Genomic DNA, 20,970 nt, shown 5'->3' on the forward strand with positions numbered 1-20,970 from the left:
CCATTGGAATATGAACCTGGCAACGTTTAATGCTAGAACGTTATCTAGTGAGGCGAGTCTAGCAGTGCTGTTGGAAGAATTAGAGGGCAGTAAATGGGATATAATAGGGCTCAGTGAAGTTAGGAGGCCAAAAGAAGCATATACAGTGCTAAATAGCGGGCACGTCCTTTGCTACCGGAGCTTAGCGGAGAGAAGAGAACTAGGAGCCGGATTCCTGGTTAATAAGAATATAGCTGGTAACATACAGGAATTCTACAGCATTAACGAGAGGGTGGCAGGTCTTGTTGTGAAACTTAATAAGAGGTACAAAATGAAGATTGTACAGGTCTACGCCCCTACATCAAGTCATAATGACCAGGAAGTCGAAAGCTTCTATGAAGACGTGGAATCGGCACTGAGGAGAGTGAAAACTAAATACACTATACTAATGGGCGACTTTAATGCCAAGGTAGGCAAGAAGCAGGCTGGAGACAAGGCAGTGGGGGAATATGGCATAGGCACTAGGAATAGCAGGGGAGAGTTATTAGTAGAGTTTGCGGAACAGAATAATATGAGGATAATGAATAGCTTCTTCCGCAAGCGGGATAGCCGAAAGTGGACGTGGAGGAGCCCGAACGGCGAGACTAGAAATGAAATAGACTTCATACTCTGCGCTAACCCTGGCATCATACAAGATGTGGACGTGCTCGGCAAGGTGCGCTGCAGTGACCACAGGATGGTAAGAACTCGAATTAGCCTAGACCTGAGGAGGGAACGGAAGAAACTGGTACATAAGAAGCCGATCAATGAGTTAGCAGTAAGAGGGAAAATAGAGGAATTCCAGATCAAGCTACAGAACAGGTATTCAGCTTTAACTTAGGAAGAAGACTTTAGTGTTGAAGCAATTAACGGCAGTCTTGTGGACATCATTAAGGAGTGTGCAATGGAAGTCGGTGGTAACTCCGTTAGGCAGGATACCAGCAAACTATCGCAGGAGACGAAAGATCTGATCAAGAAACGCCAATGTATGAAAGCATCTAACCCTACAGCTAGAATAGAACTGGCAGAACTTTCGAAGTTAATCAACAAGCGTAAGACAGCTGACATAAGGAAGTATAATATGGATAGAATTGAACATGCTCTCAGGAACGGAGGAAGCCTAAAAACAGTGAAGAAGAAACTAGGAATTGGCAAGAATCAGATGTATGCGTTACGAGACAAAGCCGGCAATATCATTACTAATATGGATGAGATAGTTGAAGTGGCTGAGGAGTTCTATGGAGATTTATACAGTACCAGTGGCACCCACGACGATAATGGAAGAGAAAATAGTCTAGAGGAATTCGAAATCCCGAAGGTAACGCCGGAAGAAGTAAAGAAAGCCTTAGGAGATATGCAAAGGGGGAAGGCAGCTGGGGAGGATCAGGTAACAGCATATTTGTTGAAGGATGGTGGACAGATTGTTCTAGAGAAGCTGGCCACCCTGTATACGCAATGCCTCATGACCTCGAGCGTACCGGAATCTTGGAAGAACGCTAACATAATCCTAATCCATAAGAAAGGGGATGCCAAAGACTTGAAAAATTATAGACCAATCAGCTTACTGTCCGTTGCCTACAAAGTATTTACTAAGGTAATTGCAAATAGAATCAGGAACACCTTAGACTTCTGTCAACCAAAGGACCAGGCAGGATTCCGTAAAGGCTACTCAACAATAGACCATATTCACACTATCAATCAAGTGATAGAGAAATGTGCAGAATATAACCAACCCTTATATATAGCTTTCATTGATTACGAGAAAGCGTTTGATTCAGTCGAAACCTCAGCAGTCATGGAGGCATTACGGATTCAGGGTGTAGATGAGCCATATGTAAAAATATTGGAAGATATCTATAGCGGCTCCACAGCCACCGTAGTCCTCCATAAAGCAAGCAACAAAATCCCAATAAAGAAAGGTGTCAGGCAGGGAGATACCATATCTCCAATGCTATTCACAGCGTGTTTACAGGAGGTATTCAGAGAACTGGATTGGGAAGAATTGGGGATAAAAGTTGAAGGAGAACACCTTAGTAACTTGCGATTCGCTGATGATATTGCCTTGTTTAGTAACTCAGGGGACCAATTGCAATGCATGCTCACTGACCTGGAGAGGCAAAGCAGACGAGTGGGTCTAAAAATTAATCTGCAAAAAACTAAAGTAATGCTTAACAGTCTCGGGAGAGAACAGCAATTTACAATAGGCAGCGAGACACTGGAAGTCGTAAGGGAATACATCTACTTAGGACAGGTATTGACGGCGGATCCGGATGATGAGTCGGAAATAATCAGAAGAATAAGAATGGGCTGGGGTGCGTTTGGCAGGCATTCCCAAATCATGAGCAGCAGGTTGCCATTATCCCTCAAGAGAAAAGTATATAATAGCTGTGTCTTACCAGTACTCACTTACGGGGCAGAAACCTGGAGGCTTACGAAAAGGGTACTACTCAAAGTAAGGACGGCACAGCGAGCCATGGAAAGAAGAATGATATGTGTAACGTTAAGGGATAAGAAAAGAGCAGATTGGGTGAGGGAACAAACGCGCGTTAATGACATCTTAGTTGAAATCAAGAAAAAGAAATGGGCATGGGCAGGACATGTAATGAGGGGGGAAGATAACCGATGGTCATTAAGGGTTACGGACTGGATCCCAAGGGAAGGGAAGCGCAGCAGGGGGCGGCAGAAAGTTAGGTGGGCGGATGAGATTAAGAAGTTTGCAGGGACGGCATGGCCACAATTAGTACATGACCGGGGTTGTTGGAGAAATATGGGAGAGGCCTTTGCCCTGCAGTGGGCATAACCAGGCTGATGATGATGATGATGATGATGATGATATAATGAATCACCATAAGATGTAGGCAAAAATGCATCGTAGTGAGGATATACGTTACAAAGTGGCAATTTAAGTTTTAAGTGAGCGCTGCTACAATGATAATGCTTGCGGATATTATGCATGAGGTACTACACTATTGCAAATTTTAAGACGAGCAAAATCAGCATTCTGTCTCCCGAAGTTGCTGCGTGGTGTTAAGGGTACAATTTATTTTTAAAAAAATCAAGTCCTGTTGGGTTTAGTGAGGATAATTGAATACCTTTTTTTTTAACTATGAACCAAATCTACAAACCGAAAGTCTCTGAGATAGAGCTGTAATGACAAAAAATACTAGGCAACCTTGCTCCAGAAAAAGTGGCACACGAAAATGGGTCAAATACCGGAAGCGAACTGAGCACACTTGTAATATTTTGAATGAATCAACCAGACCCTGCTAGTGTAGGCATCAAAATGAGCCATATCCACCCACCCAATAGGAGAGTGCTTCTCAAACAACATGAATGAGCCAGCATGGCAGTCTCATTGCAAGTTGTGTTGTCTATTTTGTTAACGCCTACACTCCTGCTCAATAAAAATAAGTTGTGAGAGAATACAGAGAAGGCTGCTGACGTTTTCAAGTAAAAAAAACCTGCTGTCCTTATATAATATGCCCTCTGTTCATGAACTACAAAAGTGCCCCTAATTCCAACAGTTATACTGCCTTTCGAACTGAATGCTTTCGCACCAAAACTACATAGACGATAGCGTTTCAATGCGAGAACAACTCATTCCCAAGTTAAGATCTTAATTAGGGTCAAATATGCTCCATAATTTTTGATTACTTATTGCCTTCGTGTTTCCGTAGCCTATATGTAAAACTTATCACATCACTGGCTGGATAGCGGTGCATTTCAGTCCAATACCAAGCTCTCGCTTGTGTTTGAAATCTTCTTTAGCTGGATTTGACTCATTTCCAAAGAAGCTAATCATTTCTGATACTGAAATAATAATGAGGAGTTTTAAGTATGCAGTAATGGCAATGTGAGTTTAAAACCGAGAAGACAATCTCAATTTGAGGGTTATGCGGAGTCAACGTGAGACGAACAGCCTTATTTCCGATGAGCTGCAACGGATCTATATTTCACATTGAGACCTGTTGTGAAATTATGATTCGCAATAATTATCCAAAAAGGTGCTCTGAAACGTCACGAAACAAGACTGTTCTATAGCATTGACACTGCAGATCATTCGCATGTTGTGATCACCACAATACTGCTCGTTCTTTATATTTTTGCAATTCTTGAAGGCGTTCTAACACTGCATGTCATCAAGCAGACCTGTATGCCTCGTTTTTGTCCTTTCAGTACCCGCAATGTAAAAACAAATCGACACTAGCAAAAATGAAATTGAATTCCCCTGGTAGGCACCAAGGGAAACCAATTCCACTAATACTCCCTTCGTTCTTTCATTGCTTCCTTTTTTCCTTTGCGCAAACCCTCCTGCACTTTCCGTATCGTGGGTGCTGCTGCATTCCTAACTAATAGCCACTACGCAGCGACAGCTCTGCCATTTTCAGTGCCCTTTCAGGTGTCCTAGCTGCTGGCGTTGTTTGCTCCGGAGAAACGTAATGATAAAAAAGATACCTAGATATTCTCATAGCAACAAAATATGTCGTAGCGCCGTGACTGTAACCTCTAGAGCCCATGTAGCGCGAGAAATAGAACACGCTGGCGCTCGACTTGAGCGGCATCGGCCGCTCCGGAGATCCCCCTGCAGCTGGCTGGCCGGCCTAAATAAGCCGTGGGCACGATGGCTACTTCGTCGAGCCATCTCCCACAACGTCGCCAAAAGCGCTATTTTTTTAAAAGAGCACACCTTTTTCCAGCTCAATTCTTAAGGTTTAGTGTTTGGTGCATCTACTAGGTCAGTGTTTCGTCGAGTAAGGTGCAGTTAACCATTGTTATATTTCGAAGGTCAACCAACTGTAGTCGGCGCACCGACCCTGGATGGAGCCTCATTCCAAAGGAGGCCAATCAGAAAGCGAGTGTAATGCGCGGTGATGTGAGTCACGTGGTGGGGGTATCCGCATCTCGCATTCTGCTCTGGCCGAGAAGTAATCCCTATAGCGCAAGCAGAATATAACTAATTGCAGAGCATTTCAAGAACCAGTTGACGAAATCTTTGCTCCTCAAAATAAACACGTGGGTTGGATCTGTCTAATATTTTAATGGTAATAAAGAACGGTTCAGAAAACATTGCACAAAACGCATGAGGAACATAAAAAATATTACTAGGTACGCAGTGTGCCTAACATATCTTGCATCAGATCGCTTACACTCCCCTCTGGTTTGCGAAGTGGCTGCTACATTTCCACTCAAAGAAACAACTGCAATGAAGTTAAATAAAGCGTGGCGAATCATAAACACTGACGATAGTGTGCGCGCATGCGCATCCAAACAATGTACAGGAAACTGGCAAGCAGCACTTGTTAACATTCCTCGTTGATCATTTCGTCTGCCCTTTCCAGCCCTCGGATGCTTTTGCGTTGGTCCTTCAATTTATATTTTGAGGCCCAAACATTCAGCGCATAGAAGTGTTAACCTTGTGCTCAAACTCCTTGGACAATACTTTAACAATATGCTGGGATGTCCTAATTGGTGCGACGCAACACATAAGGCTGTAGCTGTAGGCTGTAGTCAAACACTCTCGCATATGCGTGCGCTCTTGATTTCAGTCAGAATGCGTTGGCTCAAAAAACTAAATCGTGGCACTTTTGGCCCCCAAATTTTTGATCGCGAATGTACGCACACCAGGCGAATTTTCGACGTCGGCCTCGCCATGGTGTTCCGGAATATATGTTCACAGTCAAGAGTTAGTTTTGTAATCTGTAGTTTTCGCAACCACCTGTCTCTTCACCGCGGCTGCGGCGTGGCAATAGGTAACATATGTGTATACTATGTATACAAAAATAACCCCTGCCTCGATTCGATCACGCTATTTCCAGCGCAGAACTTGGGTACTATAAGCATTAGGCCACAGGGGCATGCCTCGTGAGGTCGAATAGAACACGCCTAAAATTTTCCATGAGAACGCAGAGTGTTGAGAAGCTTATCGCATATTCCCAACGCTGACCACCTCCCTCTAGTCCATCACGTGCGCCAGTATGATTGGACGCTTGCAACATCACCCTTGGCGCCCTTCATCATACCTGTGTTGTTAGACCGGCTCGTAGAGGGCAAGGCGCTCTTCCTTCGACCCAGAACCAACTGTCTAGCGCGCTGCGTCGCTCAAAGATGGTCCCACACGCGTACACTTTGAATGCCCTCCGAGGAGTCGAAGGGCAGCGCTAGACTTTTCTATCGCTGTCATTGCTTCGTCCACCTGGCGAAACTGCCACTGCGTTGTTTCTTTTAAATTTTTGTCCATTACGCTGACGCGAGTTATGCACACTACAAGTATGCAACGTTATAGTCTGCATGTAAATAACGCTTGCACGAGCCCCCAATGTGGACAGCTGGCTTATCTCCACGGCTGAGTCAATAACTAGAAGGGTGCTTGTGCCTCAACCTGTTTTTTATCCAAACGGATGAAGTTTCCCTCAAAGATACAGTTTCAATGAGAAACTACTCGAGGCAACTGTTGCCCTGCCGTCGATACCCTACTATGGGAATAATGAATGCCGCGTGCATCTGCCTATTATTATAATGTTTACATCGAAAGTTATTTATTTCTTCAATTTTCAATCACTCACTGCCTTCAGGGCATCGCAGGGTGTCTCAATATCGGTTTGTTCACAATGACAATCGAGCAACGAGCGACTGATCCAAAGCAGCCACATATCGGTCAAACCGATTATTTCCAACAATGTGGTCGCGCGACCTCTGTGAGTCATGAGCATGAATGTGCACTTATGTCGTTTCGATCGTGCATAATCATTGCGAACCATTCCATTTATTCAGCGATATTTATTCCCAATTGGATCGCTTCTTTAAAGCGAAAAATATCACTAAGGCCAAGTTAAAGAAGTGTTCGTGAACTCATGTGCCACACCCACCTATCATATGCTTGCCAAACGGCAAGGCTTGAAGCTCCCGCAGACAATAGCACGTCTGTTTCTCGTCGTACTCTACGTGCGAATCTCAGTGTGGATTGCTCGTAGCCCGCTTATCAGGTGACGTTAGAAATGAGCTCCTTAGTAAGCAACAAACCAATTTTCGCTGCGTAACCTCCTCCTCACTCGCACAACGATATCACATCGAATGACCTTGTGCTTTTTGCGCTCTGGCCGATCAAGCGCTCCACAACGATGGTGGAGCGCACGGCATGAATATGTATCGAGTGTGTGCGTGAAATTTGCTCTCACAATAAAAATAAAATGCGGACCGGAATTTTCCTGTAGGTGTCTTGGGCCGATGGCTACATTCTAGCCGCGAACAGAGTCGTACATATGTGATGTACTGATTTCTTTTAATCTTGCTCAGTTCTTTCCCTTTAAATTTTATTTGAACTTTAATTTATTTTTGCATTTCGTAATTGAGATTTGTAGAATGTATGGTCACGACGGTTTGTCAATCAACAGCATTTTGCTATCCCAGTACCGTCACAGACACTCAATTGCAACGCGGAATTGGTGCGTATGTGTAGCATTTCAAAAGCATGAATACTTCGATGATAAAAAAATGCAAAACATATCACTTGCGCAATTTCTCATACACATACTCTGCTCATTAAAGCAGATATAATGCCTTTCTGGAAATTGTTTAGATATAAACTAATTGTTGCCTTTAAGTGCGAATTAAAAGAAAATCGAAATTCCTTTCGCAACCTAGCCAAGCTAGAAATAAAGCCGACATCCTATACTATACGTCAGTCTGAATACTGGAAGGTGGTCACTCCCCGTGCTAACTATTCTATGGGTACACTATCGTATACTTTGCCTAAACTTCTTAATTATCTGAATAAATGTGGAATTGATTTAGGTCGCACTACAGTTCCCGAACTGCACCACGTGATATGTCATGTTTTTGAACAATTTTAATATTTGATTTCCTTGTGATATATTAAATTGAATCAATTTTGCGTTTGTATTTTGTTAGAATCCTGTATGTTTCATGTATGCTCTTGTACTGCCTTGTAGAGGGGACCGTGGGCTCTAGTCAAGCTGTTCAGCAGCTTTTACCCATGGCCCCTCCATCGTTTTGATGGACATAAAGCTTATTATTATTATTATTATTATTATTATTATTATTATTATTATTATTATTCAAAACAGGTAAATAACGTAAATATTGAAGCCCAGAAAGGAAGAAACACCAGATTTCAAAAGTTTACAAATCAGGCCTGGTACATGCTAATGTAGTGGGGTACCGAAAGTGCTAAGAAAGTTGTTTTGTCGTACCTGTGCCTTATTGCGAGAACGTTTAAGCCGGAATGAATTAATTTATCCAATTCTGCCTAATACATTTCCCATGCAGCAGCTCTTGTGACTAATTTTACAGACCCGGACATCATGAAGCATGACGGCACGTACAGTGGATATTTCACAAATTTCATGGGTCCGGGACGGTACTCTCTCATGGCCTACATTTCCGGAAACAACAAGACCAGTCAGGCGTACCGTAGGATGGGATTCCCCCCAGACGCGACCGTATTGGATGGGAACCGCAAACGCCGTGAGTTCATCAATCTCGCATTTGCATGTAATATGTATGTCTCTGCCGTTTTGTTTTTATATAACTCTGAGTGGTCAAAGGGCCCCAAAGAAATTATCATAACTGTAAATAATTTGCTCTCAGACAGTTCTTTGTACTGTACTCACTGGTAAGTAAAGAAAGATGGGTATATTCATATAAGGGCCGATTTATCTGCGGCCCAGTATTTTACAGGGAAGCTGTATATAGCTACCCTCCGATGGTGGTTGATGTCCGTCCATCTACGCGCAGCGACGACACGAATTTTGTCTCTAGTTTCTCACGGATGATCTGTAGCTCTCAATCTATAGAAACTATCTTGGAAAAAACTATACTGAAACTGGCTGCTAAGAAAGCTCTATTATTACACCGAGGGTCATTTACTTGGCGCAATCATTTGGTTTACACTGAATTTGTAAACGTCAGAGAATTATCGTCTATTATCAATACATGGCCGTCTATCGAGAAAGCACGGTTACAGAAAACGGCCGTAATGCTTGTTTATCAAATATACTTCAAAAGAAATTATATGACAATTACCCAGTAATATAATTTGAATATTATGACGAGTTTAATCGCTGCCTAATTCACAGTGAAGTTGTAAATACTGCGAAATTCCCGTCTGCCACACGGCGGTACTCGAACACGTCACTATGTACTTATATATTTATTTAGTCACGGGCAAAGTTCGCGCCATACAGAAGTTTCCCGTGACAACACGTGCTAAATATGTCCGAAGCTTCGTAGGGCTGTGCTCGTGCTTTCGCCGCTTCAAGTACTATGTTGAGGAAGTTGCCCACCCCATGCTCTTCTGAAGGCAGACTTTTCATTTTATTGGGCACCTGAACAAGCAACTGCCTTCTCGATGCTTATCTCTCTCCCAACATCTCCACCCATTCTCGCGCATTTCGACCTATCTTCTCCAACAGAAGTCCGCACTGGAGCCAGTGTTCATGAACTCGGTGCAATTTTTTGCTGAAAAAACTGAATGTGAATGCCTTGCTCTTCTCTAGGCAGTGGCGAAATATCACCATTGCCTATACAGTCGGCATTTTACAGTCACAGCAGACCACCATGCAATCTGGCGGCTTTCGTCCCTTTCTATTGATCGGCTACGTCGCTGGGCGCTAGGCCTACAGAAATACTCGGACACACTAGCTTAGAAGTCCGGCCGTTTACACGAAGACGCCGACTGCTAGCTCGTACCACCAGCCAGACGATCCTCCTTATGTTCCTGCGACCTAAGCTTCCGGCTTCTGCATTTTTGCTATCTGGTGCGCTGAGTTTGCTTCCGAACAGCGCGGAGATCGAAACATACGTGGTGTCGTGAACAAGCTCACATCTAGGTAATATTCGTATGTTCCTACTCGAGGAGGGCACTCTACATACGCACACCATGTACCCTAGTGGATCTGAAGTGCTCAGCATCTTCACACCACTGTCCTGTCGTATATGCATGGGCTACCAAAATTTGGTCACCTCAGGGAATGCGTGCATACGACCTTGATCGGCGCCGATTCCTTTGCCTTGGTCTGTAACGATCTGTCCTCTGCCACGTTGCTTCTTGTGAGTTATATCCGCCTCCGAAGAAGACATCTACTCTCACTGATGGTTGACTTCAAACTCTTGACGTTCCTACTGAACTCTTCTTACTAATGACCTACTGGTACCTTTCTCCTCATCTGATTGAGACAGCAACTGGGTTGCCTTTGAAACTTACTATAAAACTTGGTTTGCAATCACCGGTGCCTATCCAACAGACAAAGCCTACTTCCTCTGTTGCACAACTTCATTGTTCACCACGGCGCTCCTCGTCACCTTGTTACCGATCGGGGTCGCTCCTGCCGCTCTACAATCGGGGACAATTTGCTCCACTCCTGTTGTACAAGACACAACTTTAGTACTGCAAACTATGTGCAGACAAACGGTCTTACGGAGCGGCTAAGTGGAAATATAACGGATAAGCTCTCCATTCATGTTTCTGATATCCATCGTGATTAGCATACTGCTTTCTCTTTTGTGACATTCCCGTTCAATTTATCACGCTAGGACACTGCAGGTCACTCGCCATTTTACTGCTTGTACGGCCGAGATCCAGTACAGCCTCTAATTACAAAATTGCCTACCGCTCAAGAGCCCGTGTCTCAGTATACCCGAGATGCCACTGCTGGAACCCAATAAACACGCCAAGTTGCTCACTGTCGTATTTGTGCTTCTCAACATAAGCAGGAAAGTACTTGCCACAGGAGTCACTGGGACACCTATTATGATCCAGGGGATCTTCTCCTTCTGTGTTATCGGACCCACCGCTTCGGCCTCTCGAAAAAAAAACTGATGTCCCGCTATTCCACTCTTTACCGGTTCCTCTGTAAGGTGACCGATGCAACCAACGAAATCTGTCCGGTCACACCTACTACTCGCTCCATCTAGGCTTCCCACGATGTCATTCATGTCAGCCGCCTAAAACGGTACCAATCATTTTCTGCCTAAGACGCACCGGGACGGTGCTTCCACGTTCAGGGAAAATATGTTGCACAACTCTATACAACGCTGAGGAACGTGAGCACGAGCTTGGGAATAATGAAGACAACACTTGCGTAACCAGCCTGCTTTAGACTTGTGTTTGTCAGTTACTTTAGTTTAGTGTACATTCTGTAAATAATAAAAAGTTTATTATTACATGGGGTTGTACGTGCTAACACCACGATCTGAATAGAGGACACGCCGTATTGATGCACTCCAAAAAAATTCAACCTCCTGCGGTTCTTTAACCTACACCTAAATCTAAGTACACGGGTGTTTTCACATTTAGCACCCATCTTAATGCGGCCGCCATACAGTAAGCAAGTTACGCGTCTTGCTTGTTCCCTCAGCAGCATTATTATTCTAAATCAAACCTAACGGGAAGCTTTATCTCCTACATAGGAAATGAGCAATCCTTTCTTCTGACAGCCACTGCTTCGAAATTACTGAGTTATGTTGAACTTAAATGATAAGACTAAAATGCGATTTCAGAAAGCGATTTTTTTAGCTTTCACTTTCATTAGGTACATTACAAACAAATGCGAAATTTCAAGAAACAGTAATTGAAGTATACAACCCTGTACCTCAGCAGCTATAAACAACATCGCAGTTCTGTAAGCTGCACCTAATTTTTAATTTATTGTGGACAAAAATGATATATCATATGGCACTCTGAATTGCGCTACCTTTTGAATATGACATTCACAAAGCCATTACAAGTATTGTAAGAAATTCAAATAGTTTGTAAATTCATACTTCAAATTTGTCCTATACAGGTGCTCCGAGGGATGCAGATAATTGAGATGGGATATCAGTTTTTGATACTATGTACACTTCCTACATCTATTCTTTTTTTTTAGATGTACGCATTTCTAAAAATTCTTGTCAATAATTACATGACCTAAACCAAAATATTGCAGCAGTCACTACGATTTGACGTCCGGAAATAAGTGCAACACCTTCTTTCTTAAATGCAACAGTCCTCATTCAGAGTGGTTGAGTTGTTTTCACACGAAATCATCTGTGCGTTTTACCTGTATTTGACCAGCAAGCATCGAAGATAGGCCCGTGCTAGCGCTTCCTCTTAATGCATCGCACTGGTCTGTAGGAAACCTCTGAAACATAACATTGACCAGACGGAGTCCCGCCGCCACCGTGGCGCACAAATAATAAAAAAAACAATGAAGATAAAATTCAACGCAAGCTTTGCGGGAGCTGTTATCTCAGCCCGACATCTCATTCAGAATGCCCACGAGCGTTGGAGCAGGGTGTCGAGCAAAATCGTTGATTTATTGCCAGTCGACCAAGTGGCAGGTCGTCTTCAAGATAGGGCTGATACGTAAGCGCGCTCCTTCCAAGTGCCGATGTGAAGCAGCATTCTCAGGGCCTGCTTGTTTTTATTGTTTTCTTGAGTGGTGCATCGTGGCATCATGGCATTTCTCTGCCGTGATTGAACTCTGGAACGCGATACCAAGCTTTGTGGCAGATGCCAGTGATGTTTGTGAATTTGAAAAAATGTTAAAAATGTATTTTTGTGATTCCGCTGCCGCTTGATGCGCTGTATATATGGTCTGCCTGTATTCAAACCCTCCCTGTAAGATCCCTCAGTAGAGGGTTGGCAGTATGAAGAAATAAATAAAATAAATACGTCATGGCGCGAGTACGCCACGTGCTGGCGAAAAAGGAAACTGAACATACGCCCAGAATTGCTGGGTATGAGGACTGGGTAGAGTTAGTAGGAGCTATAAATGATAGATAATGTGTATCTTCACAACTATTCTTTATGAACGCCACATAACAGAGAAATTGACTTTATTCTGTAATTTAGCAACGACAACAAAGTGTAGCAAGGAAGGCCATTTCGTCCACCAGCATGAAATCTTAAAAATAAAATAAAACTTATTCGGATATCTCTTATGCCTTGCGTACAGAGTAAGCGACTGGCTCCGAGTGATGTTCCATTTCCTACATAGAATGATTCCATTTCCTACATAAAAAAAAACATTAGTGCTTGTAAGGAAATGTGTGTAGGAAAATTTGTGATAGAATTTCAAAACAAAACAATTTTGTTACTTGATATCCAGGTGTTCCCACAAGAGTTTCTGTTTGGCCAGTTCTTGTTTGTGCAATTGATCGTTTTGATGTGTAACGTTGTCGGGCATGCATACGTGCGCTCCGCGTCTATTGCTCCACACCTCACCTTTCGAGCTATCATAAAGTTTGACTCGTAGTTTGAGATACATAGTTCAAGTGTTTTGGATATATTCGTTTATGTCTACGATGTGTTGATTGCTTTAAAGCAGGACTTTATACTCTTCGCGATAACAAAGTTGCCGAAAAATCTTAGCCCTTTTGAAATGAATCGTGACTGGCCTAGCTTCTACGCAGGAGTTGCCGATTGATTACCACCGGTAGTTTATAAACATGCAGATGCTACCGTAAGGTGTAGGTTATCGTATATCCGTTATCCCAGCTCAACATGAACAGTCTGCTCAACAACAACAAAATAATGGTTCTAAAAAGATGGTGCAGGATACAGTTGAACCACAGGCAGTATTCAAATGTAATATGCCCGACGACCGAATACCTTACGTCCTAAATATATATATATATGTTACCTCAAATTTTGTTATTATTTATTTTCGTTGAAAAGCTTGGGGAGCATTAGCTCGAACGCCCTATATCACAGACACAGCACAACTGCTTCAAACGTAAGAAATATATATCTCAAGAACATAAGCTTATTCATCTGTGCCACCTCTGGCAATCAATCGCATAGTGACCATAACTCCTGTAGTAGATTGTGCGTGTCTCCTAAATAATACGTGACCGAACTATACTCTGTTACACAAAAACGTTCGTAGCTAACTAGCTGTTTCGGCAATCTTTATTTGAGTAACAGGAACATACCAGCGGCATATGTCAGCCTATCGTCACTGTCACTGTCTGCAGTACTCTACGGACGTTGAATGTAGCGTATAGGATTAACGTCAAGTCCAAGCAGAAATGTTGTTGTCTGTGAAATTTCCCCACAGATACCCTGATTCAATTTTCGCAGTAGTAATACTGCCTTTATGGTTTGCAGTGCTATCAAAGGAACTACCAATGAGACGAGCACCGGCTGACTACAAGTTCAAGGACACCCTACTAGGCGACATGGAACCAACGCACCCCTTCCAAAGAGTCGCAATCAGCGGTTCTTTTAAGGTCACCCGGGATCTGAAGCAGACTGATGTTCCACCAAGTAAAATCAGGGATTTCAGAGTCACCGATGGGCACGTTGAGGCTGATGGTACGCCCATTGTCAGACTACAGTGGACATGGCCTGGTAGTCATATGACACACGGTGTAGGTGCGTATTGCCTATGAGCACCCCTTTTGAGCTCAAGAAAAAATGACGTTGAATATTTAACACGAACATTACGAGCGGCATTACGGCTTAGAGGAGGTCTTTGGTTTGCCTGGTATTAGGAATTGGGAGAACCCATTCTAACGCACAGTCGTTAGCAAAAGTTGAGGGACCACCGCTACGTGCGCGGGAGCAGGTGCGGGCATGCAACGCAGCGCTGCTACCTCGCGCCCTGTACATGCTTCGAGAGTTCGTCGATTGACGACAAACTTCACTCTCGTTCTCGCGCGGTTGCTTATCACGCTTGATATATTTCTAGTGCACCGTTCTGTTGTTCTGCTGCTGCCGGTTGCGGGGAAAGGGAGCGCGCATCGCAGAGTTCCTAAGGTACCAAAAGGGAAAATAGGGCGAATTGCTTCCTTCCTCCCATGTTTTCGGCGCACCTTGACGGTTACACGCTGATGCCGTGCTTCTAATGGCATGCTGTTGGAAGGCACGTGTGGCTTCCGCTCGAGTCCCGAATCATTAGGTAGAATTCAATACATCGAGGCGTGAAATGCAAGGCACTGTGGATCCTAGCTTCGAACACGCCCTTCAAAAAGGCATTAAAAATGTTTGCCACTCTCAGGCTCTCTATCGCCGGGAAAAATAAACAATCTTAACGTAACATTCAACTAATACTTAAGTAAATTGCTGTGGACACCAATAACAGCAGCAGCTCTTAGAACCCGTAGGTAGAGCATCTATAGAAGACAGAGGTCTATCATAAATACAAAGCTGGAGTTGCCACCAGTAGGTGCAGATCTGAACTCCATCGAAAGCGGGTGGGGCCTAATCAAGAAGCAATTTGCCGCCCGGAATCTCCTCACGGCTACAGCTGATAAACTGTGGACTGCCGTAAAACAAGAAAGGCAGACTCTTGGTGCTCTCCCCGACGTTGTGTTATCACGATACGACTCGATGCCATGCCGAGCTGCCCCTATTTCTGCCGTTAATGACAGCTTCCTTAAGCATTACTTGAATTTTATATCCCGCTTGTTTATTTCATGCGGCGATAAAGAGCCTGTGAGTGCCAAACAATTTTAATACTCATTTGAAGGCCATGTTCGAAGTGAGGATCCGTAGTGCCTTGCGTTGTTCAAATAAATGTATTCAACTATACCGAATGATTGGGGACCCTGAGTGGAAGCCGCGCGTGCCTTCTAAAAGCATGTCAATACAGGCACAGCATCGACGTGTAACCGTCAAGACGCGCCGAAAACAGAGGAGGAGGGAAGCAGTTCGCCCTACTTTCCTTTCAGAGACTTCAGGCGCTTTGCGATGCGCACTCCCCTTCGCCGCGACCCTCAGCAGCAGAGCAACCGAACGGTGCGCTAGAAATTTATCAAGCGTGACAAGGACCCACGCGAGAGTAAGGCTGAGGTTGGTCATCACTCAGAGCACTGTTCAAGCGAGCGCGCGGCGCGAGATAGCAACGCCACGTTGCGGTCCCGAAGCTACTCCCGTGCCTGGAGCCGTGGTCCCTCCACTTTTGCTCACGACTGTACAAAGCACAAAGGATGCAAGGGAACAGGCTATTGCCTAATACCGTTAAACATTTTAGTAGCTAGTCAATTGAAACACTTTACCGTTGTGTTTGTTATCACTAGTGTTAAAGATGGAGCCCACAGTATGTCAAACTCTCGAATTCTATAAACACACCGTGCAGTATTAAAAGCAGATAACAGTGCATTGGTAACGTTCCACTCAATAAACATGAGACAATGCCGATGTACTTGATCTTTTTGTGCATTGCGCTGATCGGAACGACGCTATACCAATTGCGACATTATTTGCTTTGTTTGGAAATCTTTGCTTCGCCTTGTGTGCCTGGTGTACTATTAAGTACAATGGCCTGACAAAGTTTAAATTGATTGAAACCTCGTTATCTTATATGTTCTTTTTATTGGCTAGATAATTCATAGAATGTGGGAATGATAGCGTGTGGTAGCTGGTTCGTGATCTTGCGACATGTGCAAGAAAAGCATTATAGAGTACAGAAGCACTAATGTAATTGTATATTTCCAGCTTTCATTTACTATGTAGCGCTGTATGTAACAATAGTACAGGCTCATTGTACAGGCAATATATTTTTTAGTTGTAGCTGGGTCAGCTGAATGTTTGCGAGGAAGGTGCGGAAAAAAATTATAAGCGTATCTGAAGAAACTCCCCTTCTTCACGTATCCTACGTAACGAAGTACTTTGCACAAACATCGCCTGATTGTAACAAATGTCATGACACGGTGAACAGACAACTTCAACGTGAAATGTAAGTTGTCAGCTGTATGTTTAGGTAATGCTACGAATAACTGTGAAGACATCCTCGCAAGCATGTTGTGTCAACGTTGCATATAAACAAATATTAGCGTGTGAATGGTAATAATGCAGCGACGTTGCATAACTGCACGTGCCCATAACGTTTCATCATGTTACCAACGGTGACATTAATGTGATTCCCTGCTGTTGGAGCATTTCGCATGTTTCTTCATGCAACTATGAGATATTTTCATTTTGAATGGAAAATTATTCTTTATCATACTGTGAGGTATGTAGCTGTATAGTGGTTGTACAACAATTAATATTTTCTCAGGAACACCATGTTATCTGATTTTTATTGAGCTTCTCAACAGATAAGAAAAGCTACAAACTATATAAATTAAAGGGTAGAGGCATTCACATGGTAAAATTATAATGGTTGCAATATTTCGCACTTGTAGAAAAAATTATGAAGAAAAGTGTTCCCTTTTAACACAACAAACGCACGAGTACTTGTGACCGTTTCCATGCCACATGCGCCCGAAAGTGAAAATATCACTGTCTGGAGCAGCATGAAGAAAGCGAAGCCTTATCGTTGTCTTCAAGTCCACCAGAAGTTCGACGACAATGTTTTCCAATGCCAACTCGACTTCAGCAACTGGATTGTTATTATGTGCGACGATAAGCCAGGCTTCCTCAATAATTTCCGTTGGACGGATGGAGAAAACTTTTCAAGAAAGTCAGACTGCAGGTCGCTCTCCGTTACGCTCATTATTGGGACCAGAAGATGATACGGATGAAGTTTCGCTTTTTCCTTGATCCTCCAGACAGTTGATTTTAACACCTGTTAGTCAGCGCTAATGTTACAAACGCAACATGAGGGTTACGAAAGCTAAGGTGAGCCATGTATGCCAGGATGTCTGTCTCCACGTCTTCAGTTAAAGCCGATGACCTGTGCCTCGTTTTCTTTAACGTCCCCGTCTGCCTTAGTGTCTCGTAAGTCTTCAGTATAATGGATGCAGTTGGTCTCTCTCCACAGCGCCATCACTGGGTCCCCTATCGCCGCTCGACGCTTCCAATGGAAACACCAAATTTGCCTTTTGCTCATTTGTCAAGTGCATTCTTCTCATCTCGGAACCACAAAATGAAGAGATGCCGTTGTGTCAATATGTCGCTTTGTTGTATGCAAGATTTCACAGCAAAGCCTTATATGGCTAGCTGATTCGTCCGTCCATCTGCCTGTCGGTGGCGGTACGCCGAAAACTCCTTTGACGTAACCCCATGCGCGTGCGCAAAAAAAAACAGATAGGTGCGCGAATAGTGAGCGCCACCTTGATAGCATAGCGCCTGTTTACTCCGATCCATGACGTCACTCTACCTGGCGCAATATTTCGATTGACAAAGCTGATGTGATGAAAGCGCTGACGTCAAAATCACTGTTGCCCACTCAGGAGCAACCCCAATGGATTGTGTGGCAGTGGGGTCAAAATACATGGCATCATGAATTTGAGTAAAGATACTTTGAGCTATCCGGGTAGCGTTAGATTAGCTGCGCCAGTAGTGAGGTCGTTGCTCTCCGTCACAGCAGAACGCCCGCGCACCAATTTCTCCCCGGCTCGGAACAGGATAGATCACGCATCATAACGTACTACTGAGGAACTGGCAGCCTTCGCTCAGCAACGCCGCGAGCATAAACGGGAACGAGCTTGCCTCAGCCATGCCGTTGGTGCACCCCGGGCACACGAACAGACTCGTGAAGCCGAACGTAAGCAGCAACTGCGTACCGAGAACTCGGCAGCCCACCCAGCCGTCATTTGATGAACCGTCGGGATTAACCCAGTCTGAGGAAGAAAATGCGTCTCGCGGCACATATGCATCGCCAACGCGTGGCTCGGCTCGGCTCGCGCTGGTGATTGTTGGCGTCTTTTCGTACGGTGCTTCGGGCTGCCTCGCCGTTTCCGTTGCTGTGCCTTTGCATGAGGAGCCATAAATAAATCTATTCACAATTGATGGAGGTGCTGGGCTTCAAACCTTGTCTCCTGAAGCCGTGGAGCTGCGATCAAGAGTGCTACCACCCGCCATGACCGACACCTCATCATCATTCACTTCCGGCGTCGCGATTGCGCGCGTCAATTTAAAGACGGTGATGGCGGGCTGCGATTTGACATGGCGTGGCATAAACGGATTCGATCCACTGGCAAATTGCAGCAGAAACACACAAGATAACAAAAAAAAGACAGCTAGAGCTTGAATAAATGCGGATTAAAAAGCTGTTAATCGAGATTCGAAAGGAAATTGTCATGTTATTCTATTTGTTTGAGATCAAATCATATTAGAGAGAATTGCTGGCGCGTATCTTGCGGCCACCGGAAACGCCAAGCACAGGCCACACAGCGCTGGAGACATAAGCAGATATCATTGCTTGTTAGGTCCTCTGTGAACGCTGAAATAGAGTGTAGTAGCCCTATCACACGGTTGTTATTGTATTTTATGCGCTTTCTTTAAAGGCAAGTAGAAGAAGCTTTTCAATGGTGCCTAGGGTGCTATTCTGGACATTCCGCCATTTTCTTCGATGCATGACGTGGGCGCGACGCAAACAAGATGGCGCTAGTGGCCCCGTTTTGCTTACGTAACGTGACGCCAACTTGACGTTTCTCCTAAAAAACTGAAAAGAAGGCACTGAATGTAGCGTTATTGGTAAAGCAAAACAGTTTTCCTCCGCAGTAAAAATAAAGCAGCTATCTCAAAGCGTATGATTATTCTGTCGAAAACGCTTCCCGCTTCCGTCGTCTGCTGCGTACAAGCCATCGTCTGCTTCAATAGCTGGGATGCGTGTTCCCGGATAATGGACTGAGTCATCGCATGTTGGCGCCAACGCCCTTGTGTTCTTTCTAGAGCGCAGCTCTTTGGCGTCCGTTCCTGGGTTTCGCGTCGGCGTTGTCGTCGGCCTCGTAACCAGCTCCGCCCCCCTTTCATCCCCCCAGCGCTAGCAGCGACCGACTGATACCGCTAGAGATTCAAGATAACGTGACTGCATAGAACACCGTCGCCGCCATGCAGAAAGAGGACGAAAGGGTCCCCCCCCCCCCCCTGTTCTTGTGTGGCGGATAGGGGTTGAGTCACTATCGGCGTCAGCGGCATCAGTCAGTCGCTGCTATCTCTTCCTTCCTCTCTTTATCGTGTTGTCCGCTTGCTGCGCGCGCTTCTGCCCCCATCGTTTGCCGCTGGGTGTACACGCCGCCCCCCTCCCCCCTCTTCCTGCGAGTCTCGGGTTGTGGGAGAATGCGGGAGAACATCCCGTTCCTCTCGCTCGTAACGTGTCCCACGGCTGTGACAACCTCGCGAGGCACTTGTATAGATCTCGTCTTTGAGAATCAAGCATTGGTGTACCAAGTCGAACATATATCAGCCTATTTCTCCGACCACAAAGCTTCCTTCATGACTGTCAAGAACTGTTAGTGGAGTCTTTGTTAAAGGAATACGTGTGAAAAATAAAAAAAAATTCTGTGATAGCGCATACATGTGTTGCTCGATTTCTTTGCCTCAATCTATCGAAAAGGTGAAACAGCTTATTTGCTGCGCTCAAATTTCGCATTAGGAAGTAACGTAATCGTCGGTAATTTTTTGAGACAACATACGCGACCTACCAGTGGTGATGCGCGCACGTTCTAGGCCACGTTATCGCTATCTCGGGAAACGCAAGTGACTCAGCCTGACTCGGCTGGCTGAGAAACGGCCGAATATCACCGATAGCGTTGCGCGCGCCAAAGATATCCACTAGAGCGACGCAAGCGCCGGCGCTGCCGTCTCTTGTTCATTTCGCTGGTTACTCGCACCGAGGGAGGAAACTTCTAGGCGCCGTCTTGCGTACATTTCTTTTTATAAATTAGAAGTAGGACGTTGTCATCACTTTTGATTGTGCGAAAAGGCATTAATCTTGATTGCAATACAAATGCAGCAGTGAAAAGTGGACAATATTGCCGAAAGTTTGCTATGTTCAACCAATATTATTTCGTTTAAACGCGTTCTTTTAAAAAAATGATGGCCCCAAACACAAATGCCAACAGCAACCGAGAGTGATGCAAATACTATGAGAACGCGTTATGAACAAAAGATTTTCGTTGTGCCAAACGACGAGGAAAATGTGGCGATACGCATTCCTCTCGGCTGCCATTGCATATGGCTGCTAATTAGCATAATTCGTGGCGCTCGTCGCAGCTAAAATTCAGCAATGGCGGCCAGTATCTCAGCAATGGCGGCCAAGCGCAACGTCACGCATCGTC

General features: G+C 44.6%; 1 protein-coding gene across 3 annotated transcripts in view; it reads left to right on the forward strand.

The window, feature by feature from the left end:
- Positions 1 to 20,970, forward strand: part of LOC139061299 (calcium-activated chloride channel regulator 1-like) — a 332,028-nt gene that overhangs the window by 309,184 nt on the left and 1,874 nt on the right. For all 3 annotated transcript variants that reach the window (XM_070541075.1, XM_070541076.1, XM_070541074.1), the window contains 2 exons: positions 8,329 to 8,502; positions 14,129 to 14,395. In XM_070541075.1, the coding sequence (XP_070397176.1) occupies positions 8,329 to 8,502; positions 14,129 to 14,395 (441 nt within the window). The remainder of the gene's footprint in view (positions 1 to 8,328; positions 8,503 to 14,128; positions 14,396 to 20,970) is intronic.

The sequence above is a fragment of the Dermacentor albipictus genome, chromosome 6 (genome assembly GCF_038994185.2).
Source record: "Dermacentor albipictus isolate Rhodes 1998 colony chromosome 6, USDA_Dalb.pri_finalv2, whole genome shotgun sequence".
In the NCBI taxonomy this organism is placed as follows: domain Eukaryota; kingdom Metazoa; phylum Arthropoda; class Arachnida; order Ixodida; family Ixodidae; genus Dermacentor; species Dermacentor albipictus.